The 13363-nt window shown below is 45.3% G+C and overlaps 1 protein-coding gene across 5 annotated transcripts in view; it reads left to right on the forward strand.

Annotated features, from left to right (window-relative positions):
• The window catches only part of fbxo18 (F-box DNA helicase 1), an 89877-nt gene extending 76931 nt beyond the window's left edge, over positions 1-12946 (forward strand). For 4 of the 5 annotated variants that reach the window (XM_070897177.1, XM_070897181.1, XM_070897178.1 and 1 more), the window contains one exon: positions 12013-12946. In XM_070897177.1, the coding sequence (XP_070753278.1) occupies positions 12013-12132 (120 nt within the window). In that variant the 3' untranslated portion in view covers positions 12133-12946. Of the gene's footprint in view, positions 1-5232; positions 5341-12012 lie in introns of all 5 variants that reach the window. The other variant, XR_011596254.1, reaches the window with a different exon arrangement.
• The last annotated feature ends 417 nt before the right edge of the window (positions 12947-13363 follow it).

The raw sequence follows: 13363 nt of genomic DNA on the forward strand, positions 1-13363 counted from the left end.
CTGTATAAGGTGCAAAAAAAGTTACAAGGATGATACCAGAACTTTGAGGTTAGACCTACCAGGAAAGGATGAACAGGCTGGGTCTCTTTTCTCTTGAAAAAGAGAAGGCTGAGTGGTGACCTAATAGAGGTCTTTAGGATTATGAAAGGTTTTGATAGAGTGGATACAGAGAGAATGTTTCCACTTGTGGGGAAGAGCATAACTAGAGGCCATCTATATAAGATACTCACCGAGAAATCCAATAGAGAATTCAGAAGAAACTTCTTTACCGAGAGAGTGGTGAGAATGTGGAACTCCAGGGAGTGGTTAAAGCGAATAGTATCGATGCATTTAAGGGGAGGCTAGATAAGCATATGAGGGAGAAGGGAATAGAGGGTTATGCTGATAGATTTAGATGAGGAAAGACGGGAGGAGGCTCGAATGGAGCATAAATGCAGGCATGGACTGGTTTGGCTGAATGACCTGTTTCTGTGCTGTATATATGTAAAACCCATTGTGTCTGCCGCATACCTGAACTGTGCACGGACTTGAAAATCAGCTCTCGTTCCTAAGCCTGAGAGATTGGAGGAGAGCTGGCATTTTGTATTTATCTTTCAGAAGGACTGCTAGATCGGGGCTTGGCAAACACATTTGTGTTCTGTAATAAAACCTGTTTACAGTCCCGCTTTGATTTGGCTCTGCTTTGGGAGTTTTTATTGGTACTAAAGATTGGTTAAATGGGCAGACACATGGCAGATGAAATTTAACGCAGGGAAGTGTGAAGTGATGCAATTTGGTAGGAAGAATGAGTGGCAATATAAGCTAAATAGTATAATTGTAAAGGTGAGGTGAGGTGGGGGGGTGGGGGGCAGGAATCGAGACCGAGGGTGTACATACACAAATCTTTGGTGGCAGGAAATTTGAGAATACTATTCAAAAAAGCATGTGGGACCCTGGGTTTTATTAATAGAGGAACAGAGTACAAAAGCAAGGAGGTTACGTTAAACCTTTATAAACATTGGTTAGGCATCAGCTTTAGTATTGTGTTCAATTCTGGGCACCATACTTTAGGAAGGATGTCAAGGCCTGAGAGAGGGTGTAGAAGTGGTTCACTAGAATGGTTCCGGGGATGAGGGATTTCAGTTATGTGGAGAGACTGGAGAAGCTGGGGTTCTTTTTAGAGCAGAGAAGGTTCAGAGGTGATTTGACAGAGGTGTTCAAAATCATGAAGGGTTTTGATCGAGTAAATAAATGGAGAAACGGTTTCCAGTGACCAAAGGGTCAGTAACCAGAGGGCACAGATTTAGGGCAATTGGAAAAAGAGGCTACGTGAGGAAACATTTTTTAAGCAGTGAGTTACTGTGATCTGGACTGTGCTGCCTGAAAGGGTGGTGGATACACATTCAATAGTAACGTTCAAAAGAGAAGTGGATAGAGTTGTGTACAGACCTCCAAACAGTAGTAGTGATGTTGGGGAGGGCATCAAACAGGAAATTAGGGGTGCATGCAATAAAGGTGCAGCAGTTATCATGGGTGACTTTAATATGCATATAGATTGGGCTAACCAAACTGGAAACAATACGGTGGAGGAGGATTTCCTGAAGTGCATAAGGGATGGTTTTCTAGACCAATATGTCGAGGAACCAACTAGGAGGGGAGGCCATCTTAGACTGGGTGTTGTGTAATGAGAGAGGATTGATTAGCAATCTCGTTGTGCGAGGCCCCTTGGGGAAGAGTGACCATAATATGGTGGAATTCTACATTAGGATGGAGAAGGAAAAAGTTAATTCAGAGACCATGGTCCGGAACTTAAAGAAGGGTAACTTTGAAGGTATGAGGCGTGAATTGGCTAGGATAGATTGGCGAATGATACTTAAGGGGTTGACAGTGGATGGGAAATGGCAGACATTTAGAGACCGCATGGATGAACTACAACAATTGTACATCTCTGTCTGGCGTAAAAATAAAAAAGGGAAGGTGGCTCAACCGTGGCTATCTAGGGAAATCAGGGATAGTATTAAAGCCAAGGAAGTGGCATACAAATTGGCCAGAAATAGCAGCAAACCCGGGGACTGGGAGAAATTTAGAACTCAGCAAAGGAGGACAAAGGGTTTGATTAGGGCAGGGAAAATAGAGTACGAGAAGAAGCTTGCAGGGAACATTAAAATGGACTGCAAAAGTTTCTATAGACATGTAAAGAGAAAAAGGTTAGTAAAGACAAACGTAGGTCCCCTGCAGTCAGAATCAGGGGAAGTCATAACGGGGAACAAAGAAATGGCGGACCAATTGAACAAGTACTTTGGTTCGGTATTCACTAAGGAGGACACAAACAACCTTCCGGACATAAAAGGGGTCAGAGGGTCTAGTAAGAAGGAGGAACTGAGGGAAGTCCTTATTAGTCGGGAAATTGTGTTGGGGAAATTGATGGGATTGAAGGCCGATAAATCCCCAGGGCCTGATGGACTGCATCCCAGAGTACTTAAGAAGGTGGCCTTGGAAATAGCGGATGCATTGACAGTCATTTTCCAACATTCCATAGACTCTGGATCAGTTCCTATGGAGTGGAGGGTAGCCAATTCTTCACCCAGAGAGTGGTGACCCTGTGGAATTCTCTACCACAGAGAGTTGTTGAGGCCAGTTCACTAAATATATTCAAAAAGGAGTTAGATGTAGTCCTTACTACTAGGGGGATCAAGGGGTATGGCGAGAAAGCAAGAATGGGGTACTGAAGTTGCATGTTCAGCCATGAACTCATTGAATGGCGGTGCAGGCTCGAAGGGCCGAATGGCCTACTCCTGCACCTATTTTCTATGTTTCTATGATACTTAAAGGGAAAACATTTACAGGGCTCTGGGGAAAGAGCGGGGGAGTGGGATTAATTGGATAGCTCTACCAAAGAGCCAGCACAGGCATAAGAAATAGGAGCAGGAGTAGGCCATTTGGCTCCTTGAGCCTGCTCCGCCATTCAATAAGATCATGACTGATCTGATCTTGGCCTCAACGCCACTTCCCTGCCCGCTCCCCATAACCCTTGACTCCCTTATCGTTCAAAAATCTGTGTCTATCTCCACCTTAAATATATTCAATGACCCAGCCTTCACAGAGCTCTCGGATAGAGAATTCCAAAGATTCACGACCCTCTGAGAGAAGAAATTCCTCTTTTCTGTTTTAAATGGGCAGCCCCTTATTCTGAAACTAAGCCCCTAGTTCTAGATTCCCCCATGAGGGGAAACATCCTCTCGATATCTACCCTGTCAAACCGCCTCAGAATCTTATATGTTTCAATAAGATCACACCTCATTCTTAGAAACTCAATGAGTATAGGCCCAACCTGCTCAACCTTTCTTCATAAGACAACCCGTTCATCTCAGGAATCAACCTCGAGAACCTTTTCTGAACTGCCTCCAATGCAAGTATATCCCTCCTTAAATAAGGAGACCAAAACTGTACGCAGTACTCCAGGTGTGGTCTCACCAATGCCCTGTACAGTTGTAGCAGGATTTCTCTACTTTTAAACTCCATATGGAATGATGAGCTGCATCATTCTATGTATTACCTCAATTACCAGTTGCGGGTTTGTGCCCTAGCTAGTACTGAGAGAATAGCTTCCCTTGTATGAGACTTTAAACTAAGGCCTTGATTACCTATGGCATTATTAAAAGGAAAGTAGAGTGCTCGCTTTGTCCTGGATAATACCTCTCCCCCAACCAAAGAAACTCCTTCAAAAAAGAACGACTAACGGGATTCACTGTGTGCTGGGATTATTTTTTGCTTTTCCTTTTTGCAAGCTCCTGGTATGTGTTGGGTGACTCCACCTTCCGCTAACATGGCCAACACAGGTTAGTTGCATTGTGGGAAGTTGGAGATTCAGTCCCATGTTCTAGCATCACAGTACTCCTACACGGCAAGTGAGCCCCAGGTGGGCAGAGGAAACGTTTCAAGGACACCCTCAAAGCCTCCTTGATAAAATGCAACATCCCCACTGCCACCTGGGAGTCCTTGGCCAAAGACCGCCCTAAGTGGAGGAAGAGCATCCGGGAGGGCGCTGAGCACCTCGAGTCTCGTCGCCGAGAGCATGCAGAAAGCAAGCGCAGGCAGCAGACCAGACTCCCCACCCACCCTTTCCTTCAACCATTGTCTGTCCCACCTGTGACAGAGACTGTAATTCCCGTTTTGGACTGTTCAGTCACCTGAGAACTCACTTTTAGAGTGGAAGCAAGTCTTCCTCGATTTCGAGGGACTGTCTATGATGGTGGCTTTGGATGCACAAATACATTTTTCCGAACTCATCCCACGGGAAGGAGGCGGTATATCTCTGCCACTCGTCTGACTATTGTTCCACCCATCCTTTTGTAATTGAATGCTGAACTGTGAGAGAACAATGGCAGATTACATCATAGCATAAGGACGGGAAAAAGCTGTTTGGCCTGTTGAACTTCTCATTCTTAAGTACATTCTCAAAGTATTTCACATTTTTCATATTCAATGTGGCATTTTACTCATTAGAATGTAATGTATCAGAAGCAGTCCCAGATTTTTGCTGTTCTTGAGGTACTGTCAGTCTTTACAAAGAGATTTAAAATGACTAGAAAAGGGTGTCAGCTGTGGCTCAGTGGGCAGCACTCTCGCCTCTGAATCAGAAGGTTGCCGGTTCAAGTACCACTCCAGAGACTTGAGCACAAAATCCAGTTTGACACTCCACTGCAGCATTGAGAGAGTGCTGCACTGTCAAAGGTGCCATCATTCAGATGAGACATTAAACCGCGGCCCCGCCTTCTCTCTCAGCTGGAGGTAAAAGATCCCACAGCCACTGTTCAAAGAAGAGCAGGGGAGTTTTCTTGGTGTCCGGTCCAACATCTATCTCTAACCTAACACAGATTATTTGGTCATTATCACACTGCTGTCTGCAAATTGGATACCGCGTTTCCCACATCACAACTTCAAAAGTACTTCATTCTCTGTAAAGTGCTTTGGGACATCCTGAGGCGCTATATAAATGCAAGTTCTTTATATTCAGCCCAACGGAGATCAATCCGCTTCTGAACTCCTAAAAGAAATGCATACGTTTAACACTAAACTGACCAAGAATCATCCGGATACTGATTTAGTTTTTTTTTGCTGTTGTTTTGGAACTCTGAGAGAGCTTCGGTTACATCAGCAGAAATGTGAGTTGCCTTTGGAACTTGCGGACGATGTCACATTCTCATCTTTTAAAAATTTCGTAATTTAAATTTTTTATTTATTTGTTTACAGGATGTGGGCGTCGCTGGCAAGGCTGGCATTTGTTGTCCATCGCTAAATGCCCTTTGAGAAGGTGGTGGTGAGCCGTCGCCTTGAACCGCTGCAATCCGTATGGCGAAGGTGCTCCCACAGTGCTGACTTTGTCGTAGCGGTTTGGTACAACTGGGTGACTCGCTGGGCCATTTCAGAGGGGCAGTTATCTGTTATCTGTGGGTCTGGAGTCACATATAGCCGAGACCACATAAAGGCGGGAGATTTCCTTCCCTAAAGGACATTAGTGAACCAGATGGGTCTTTACGACAATCCGATAGTTTCATGGTCACCCTTCCCGACACCAGCTTTTTATTACAGATTTTTATAATTAACTGAATTTAAATCCCCAGCTGCCGCGGTGCGATTTGAACTCTTGTCTCTGGATTACTAGCCCAGTAACATAACCGCTATGTTACCGTACTCCCCGGTTTACATTTTGCTCACTGTATTTGCATCCACACGGAGTCTGTTGCCGTGGGTTTACATATTACGACTGTGGTCCACTCCAGGACCGATGCTGGCTGTGAGGAGGGGTTGCTCAGGGAGGGGGGGCCGAGCAGGATGCCTGGGGTCCAGTCGACCTAGTGTATGGGGTGCTGCTGTTTTGCTGCTGGCCACTTTTAGGTTTGGAATTGTTTCCTACCTCTAAAAACCAATTTAATCTCAACACTAGAGGAGTATTTTCTAAAGCCAGAGTTGACCACCAGCCTATTTGTAGAGGGGATACTCCCTAGCTGCTGTGTAGGAGGGTGTTCGAACCGCATTGTGAGTGAAGCAGTACTAACTATGAGAAAATGTTGAATCATTGTGGGTGGAGATTAGAGATAGTAGGGGGAAAAAGTCACTGCTGGGCGTAGTTTATAGGCCCCCAAATAATAACTTCACGGTGGGGCGGACAATAATCAAGGGAATAATGGAGGCATGTGAAAAAGGAATGGGGGATTTTAACCTACATATCGATTGGTCAAATCAAATCGCACGGGGTAGCCTGGAGGAGGAATTCATAGAATGCATACGGGATTGTTTCTTAGAACAGTATGTTACAGAACCTACAAGGGAGCAAGCTATCTTAGATCTGGTCCTGTGTAATGAGTCAGGAATAATAAACGATCTCCTAGTAAAAGATCCTCTCGGAATGAGTGATCACAGTATGGTTGAATTTGTAATACAGATTGAGGGTGAGGAAGTAGTGTCTCAAACGAGCGTACTATGCTTAAACAAAGGGGACTACAGTGGGATGAGGGCAGAGTTGGCTAAAGTAGACTGGAAACACAGACTAAACGGTGGCACAATTGAGGAATAGTGGAGGACTTTTAAGGAGCTCTTTCATAGTGCTCAACAAAAATATATTCCAGTGAAAAAAAAGGGAGGTAAGGGAAGGGATAACCAGCCGTGGATAACCAAGGAAATAAAGGAGAGTATCAAATTAAAAACCAATGCGTATAAGGTGGCCAAGGTTAGTGAGAAACTAGAAGATTGGGAAAATTTTAAACGACAGCAAAGAATGACTAAGAAAGCAATAAAGAAAGGAAAGATAGATTACGAAAGTAAACTTGCGCAAAACATAAAAACAGATAGTAAAAGCTTTTACCGATATATAAAAATAAGAGAGTGACTAAAGTAAATGTTGGTCCCTTAGAAGATGAGAAGGGGGATTTAATAATGGGAAATGTGGAAATGGCTGAGACCTTAAACAATTATTTTGCTTCGGTCTTTACAGTGGAAGACACAAAAACCATGCCAAAAATTGCTGGTCATGGGAATGTGGGAAGGGAGGCCCTTGAGACAATCACTATCACTAGGGGGGTAATGCTGGACAGGCTAATGGGACTCAAGGTAGACAAGTTCCCTGGTCCTGATAAAATGCATCCCAGGGTATTAAAAGAGATGGCGGTAGTTATAGCAGATGCATTCGTTATAATCTACCAAAATTCTCTGGACTCTGGGGAGGTACCAGTGGATTGGAAAGCAGCTAATGTAACGCCTCTGTTTAAAAAAGGGCAGACAAAAGGCAGGTAACTGGCCGGTTAGTTTAACATCTGTAGTGGGGAAAATGCTTGAAGCTATCATTAAGGAAGAAATAGCAGGACATCTAGATAGGAATAGTGCAATCAAGCAGACGCAACATGGATTCATGAAGGGGAAATCATGATTAACTAATTTACTGGAATTCTTTGAGCATATAACGAGCATGGTGGATAGAGAAGTACCGATGGATGTAGTGTATTTAGATTTCCAAAAGGCATTCGATAAGGTACCACACAAAAGGTTACTGCAGAAGATAAAGGTACGCGGAGTCAGAGGAAATGTATTAGCATGGATCGAGAATTGGCTGGCTAACAGAAAGCAGAGAGTTGGGATAAATGGGTCCTTTTCGGGTTGGAAATCGGTGGTTAGTAATGTGCCACAGGGATCGGTGCTGGGACCACAACTGTTTACAATATACATAGATGACCTGGAAGAGGGGACAGAGTGTAGTGTAACAAAATTTGCAGGTGATACAAAGATTAGTGGGAAAGCGGGTTGTGTAGAGGACACAGAGAGGCTGCAAAGAGATTTAGATAGGTTAAGCGAATGGGCTAAGGTTTGGCAGATGGAATACAATGTCGGAAAATGTGAGGTCATCCACCTTGGGGGAAAAAAAACAGTAAAAGGGAATATTATTTGAATGGGGAGAAATTACAACATGCTGCGGTGCAGAGGGACCTGGGGGTCCTTGTGCATGAATCCCAAAAAGTTAGTTTGCAGGTGCAGCAGGTAATCAGGAAGGCGAATGGAATGTTGGCCTTCATTGCGAGAGGGATGGAGTACAAAAGCAGGGAGGTCCTGCTGCAACTGTACAGGGTATTGGTGAGGCCGCACCTGGAGTACTGCGTGCTGTTTTGGTCACCTTACTTAAGGAAGGATATACTAGCTTTGGAGAGGGTACAGAGACGATTCACTAGCCTGATTCCGGAGATGAGGGGGCTACCTTATGATGATAGATTGAGTAGACTGGGTCTTGTTGGAGTTCAGAAGGATGAGGGGTGATCTTATAGAAACATTTAAAATCATGAAAGGGATAGACAAGATAGAGGCAGAGAGGTTGTTTCCACTGGTCGGGGAGACTAGAACTAGGGGGCACAGCCTCAAAATACGGGGGAGCCAATTTAAAACCGAGTTGAGAAAGAATTTCTTCTCCCAGAGGGTTGTGAATCTGTGGAATTCTCTGCCCAAGGAAGCAGTTGAGGCTAGCTCATTGAATGTATTCAAATCACAGATAGATAGATTTTTAACCAATAAGGGAATTAAGGGTTACGGGGAGCGGGCGGGTAAGTGGAGCTGAGTCCACGGCCAGATCAGCCATGATCTTGTTGAATGGCGGAGCAGGCTCGAGGGGCTAGATAGCCTACTCCTGTTCCTAATTCTTATGTTCTTATGTAAAAGCACCAAGTGTACACGTGAGTATTTTATAAAGTTGTATTTGAAAGTGACGATAAGATGGCTTCTTAGTGTGGAGAGCAGAGTGGTGATCCTAAGATTGGCTTATTGTTGATGCTGTCTGGAGCAAATAGGGAGGGGGGGGGGAATACATTAGCCAGAAGTGCTTCTCAACCAGTCACATCCTCCCTGAACCATTCAGCCTTTAGGGGGGGAGGGAGTCCCCTTTTACCAAATCCAAAATGAGACAATCTGCAAGAATGGCCGAGGCTGCTGGTGGGCCGATGATTTGAGTTTTGTAGTTTGATTCGTTCATGATGAAAATTCAGCTCGCTTAAAATCAAACCGTTGAGAAATCGACACACTAGAGTTTCTGTTTGAGGCGCCTGCACCTCCCCGAACAGCACCTCACCTGCGACCTCTACCACCGAGAAGGACAAGGGCAGCAGGCGCATGGGAACACCACCACCTCCACGTTCCCCTCCGTGTCACACGTCGTCCTGACATTGCTACCATCCTCCTAATTACAGCATGTACCCCAATGAATTGCATCAACGGCTTGCCTCCTCTGAAACCCGTTCACGGCACCAGCAAACGGGAACATAAGAAATAGGAGCAGGAGTAGGCCATACAGCCCCTCGCGTCTGCTCCGCCATTCAATACGATCATGGCTGATCTGATCATGGACTCTGGTCTCCTTCCCCGCCCGCTCCCCATAACCCCTTATCCCCTTATCGGTTAAGAAACTGTCTATCTCTGTCTTAAATTTATTCAATGTCCCAGCTTCCACGGCTCTCTGAGGCAGTGAATTCCCCAGATTTACAACCCTCTGAGAGAAGAAATTTCTCCTCATCTCAGTTTTAAATGGGCGGCCCCTTATTCTAAGATTATGCTCCCTAGTTCTAGTCTCCCCGATCAGTGGAAACATCCTCTCTGCAACCACCTTGTCAAGCCCCCTCATAATCTTATACGTTTCGATAAGATCAGGGAAGCCCTGACCCCGGCTGGAAGGGTCAGTGACTTATGCTGGGAAACGAGCCTCTATGGGATGTTGGGCCATGACAGGACTGGACATGAATGTGATGCCCTCAATGATGGAATAGTATTCGTCGCTCACAATCCAGGTGCACACAGGAAGAATGGTCACCTGCAACTCCTTCGATGCCTCAGCTGGTTATGGCAGTGAGCAGCTAAGCCATCGAGTCCGTGAACGTCCGAGATCCCGTTCCTGATCTGATCTAAGTTAGCTCACTTCAGCTTGGTGGCAGTAAGGCTGTTGCAGATGGGCTCAGCAGCCCCAGGATAGGGGTAAGCAAAATTAACCACAGTTTCTGTTGCTGATCATTATCCAGTGGGGAAATGAAACAAAATAGGACCATTAGTTCTAATAAATTGTTCCATTTTAACAGGGCGTTTGATGCTGTTCCAACCTTGTCTCCTAAAAACATTCCTTTGCTCCTTTTGTTGGGGAGGAGCAAGAAAGTGGCAGTGAACAACAACAACTTTTATTTATATAGCGCCTTTAACATAGTAAAACATCCCAAGACGCTTCACAGTAGAGTTATAAGACAAAACAGATAAATTTGACACCAAGCCACGTAAGAAAAATTAGGGCAGGTGACCAAAAGCTTGGTCGAAGAGGTAGGTTTTAAGGAGGCGTCTTGAAGGAGGAAAGAGAGGTGGATAGGTTTAGGCAGGGAGTTCCAGAGCTTGGGGCCTAGGCAACAGAAAGCACGGCCACCAATGGCTGAGCGATTATAATTCGAACAGCAATGGATCCCAGCCCTGTCCACACAGCCAGGCAGACCATGACTAGAGGCCCAAAGGCACATGGGGCAACGTGAGCCAAGGGGACACAGGTGGTCGGAGTCTGGACCCGACTGAAATAGCCTGACCGAGCCTTTACACACCGCCAGCGTCACACAGCCCGATAGATGGTTCAGAGTTTGATGCTGGTGTGATTTTTGTTGTTGTTGTTGTTGCTTTGTTACCTCTGCTGATGAGACCAGTGAGCTGTGCTCCAAAAAATCTTAAGAGACTGCCTGACAGCTAAAAAATCTTTCAACAAAATACCACCCGACTCACCGAAAAAGCATCTTTGCCGAGGATTTAAAAAAAAAAGGTGTTCCTGGAATGTGGGCATCGCTGCCAAGACTGGCATTTATTGCCCATCCCTAATTGCCCTCGAGAAGGTGATGGTGAGCCGCCGCCTTGAACCGCTGCAGTCCGTGTGCTGAAGGTACTCCCGCAGTGCTGTTAGGTAGGGAATTCCAGGATTTTGACCCAGCGGCGATGAAGGAACAGCAATTTATTTCCAAAGTCAGGATTATGTGCGTCTTGTAGGGGAGCATGGAGGTGGTGGTGTTCCCATGCGCCTGCTGCCCTTGTCCTTCTAGGTGGTAGAGGTCGTGGGTTTGGGTTCTGCAGCCTGGGCTGTGCTTAGTTAATTGATGTGGTTAAGAAACTGCACAAAGATGTTGTATGACCACAACTTCCTTCAGCAAATCTTACAATTAAGTTAATTCACACAGTGTGTATTACTCGTACAGTATGACATAATCTGTAACTGCTATTGAAACCTCTAATGAACACAGCTGTCATGATGTCCTGGGAAGTGCAAGATTGGCTTGGCTGTGATGCCACTCATGATCTAATAGCTTGCTGACATTTGCTGTTGCGCCTCAGACATGAAGCATAGCCATAAGAACATAACACAAGAATTAGGAGTAGGCCATTCGGCCCCTCGAGCCTGCTCCGCCATTCAATGAGATCATGGCTGATCTTCTACCTCAACTCCACCTTCCCGCACTATCCCCTTATCCCTTGATTCCCTTAATATCCAAAAAATCTAGTGATCTCTGACTTGAATATACTCAACGACTGAGCCTCCACAGCCCTCTGGGGTAGAGCATTCCAAAGATTCACCACTCTCTGAGTAAAGACGTTTCTCCTAAACTCAATCCTAAATGGCTGACCCCTTATTCTGAGATTGTGACCCCTGGGGAAACATCCTCCCTGCCTCTACCCTGTCAAGTCCTGTAAGAAGCCATGTGTGTGAAGTAGTGGAGGACACCCAATGCCAGTGGAAGTATAACTGAGCAAGGAGTCACCACCTTCAGGAGAGCACGAGGGCAAAATGGGAAGCATTAGCATGAAAAGGAGGAGGGGAGGGGGACGATGGGGAAAGAATGTACCTGAATTCTGTGGAACTATAATCCAAGAGAGAGCTGAAATAATGACTTTTCCATTTATTGTGCGCTGTTTGTTAAATTAGCTTTCAAAGAATGTTTAGCGTTTCCTCGTTCTGAGTTTATTATCTTTGCTTGTGTCGTTTGGCAGAGTGGTGGCGGAGACCCGGGTGGTCCCCTTTGCTGCGTATGTGAGAAGCAGCACATTGGCCCACTGACCTACCCGGAACTAATCCAGTCGATGGGCTACAGCAGGGAGAATGGCCTGTGACCTACCTTGAACCATCCTGTCGGCGAAATGTTCTGATACTGTGTGCGTGTGCGGAGGGGGAAGAGAGCATCTGAAATATTTTCTTTTGTGCTGGGCCGTTTTATTTCTGCCGTTGTCAAGTGTGTATATATAAATAAAATGAATATATCTGAGCTGTGGCTCAGTGGGTAGTACACTCGCCTCTGAGTCGGAAGGTCGTAGGTTCAACAGGGACTTGAACACAAAAATCTAGGCTGACCCTCCAGTGCAGTGCTGAGGGAGTGCTGCACTGTCGGAGGTGCCGTCTCTCGGATGAGACGTTAGACCGAGCCCCCGCCTGCTCTCTCAGGTGGATGTAAAAGATTCCATAGAACTATTTTGAAGAAGAGCAGGGGAGTTATCCCTGGTGTCCTGGCCAATACTTATCCCTCAATCAACAGAACAAAAACAGATATCTGGTTATTATCACATTACTGTTTGTGGGAGTTTGCTGTGTGCTAATTGGCTGCCTTGCTTCCCACATTACAACAGTGACTACACTCCAAAAAAAAGTACTTAATTGGCTGTAAAGCGCTTTGGGACGTCCTGAGATCGTGAAAGGCGCTATATAAATGCAAGACTTTATAGCCAGCAAAATAGAAATTGTCTCAACGGGATGCCCAGTTTCCCCCTTTGGAATTTGGAAGAGATTCTACACTTGATCCAATCACTGTGAATGTAAAGTTTGTCTACTGTTTCTGTAATGTTAAATGTAAATATCAGATTTTTGTTTTCATCACTGAAGGGATGAAGGAAAAGCACATTTACAATCAATTAAAGGTTTTGCCTATTTGTATATATTTTTTCTAGAAGCTGCTATCTCTGCTTCTTACTGTTGTGAGACCGTGTCATGTTAGTTTTGTTCCTCATGCTTCCCCAGAGCCATTGTTACCTCATTGATTCACAGCACTATTTATTTGTTTCAAAGATCCCGTGCCACTATTTCGAAAAAGAGCAGGGGAGTTATCCCCGTTGTTCTGCGGCCAATATTTATCCCTCAACATGCCTAAAAGCAGATTAGCTGGTCAGCATCACAGTGCTGTTTATGGGAGCTTGCTGGGCGCGAATTGGCTGCTGCATTTCCCACATTACAACAGTGACTACACTCCAAAAAAGTACTTCATTGGCTGTAAAGCGCTTTGGGAGATCCTGAGCTTATGGAAGGCACTAAATAAATGCAAGTTCGTTCTTCTTTCTTTACATAAGAATTAGG

Source organism: Pristiophorus japonicus, chromosome 13, assembly GCF_044704955.1.
Source record: "Pristiophorus japonicus isolate sPriJap1 chromosome 13, sPriJap1.hap1, whole genome shotgun sequence".
Classification (NCBI taxonomy): Eukaryota; Metazoa; Chordata; class Chondrichthyes; family Pristiophoridae; genus Pristiophorus; species Pristiophorus japonicus.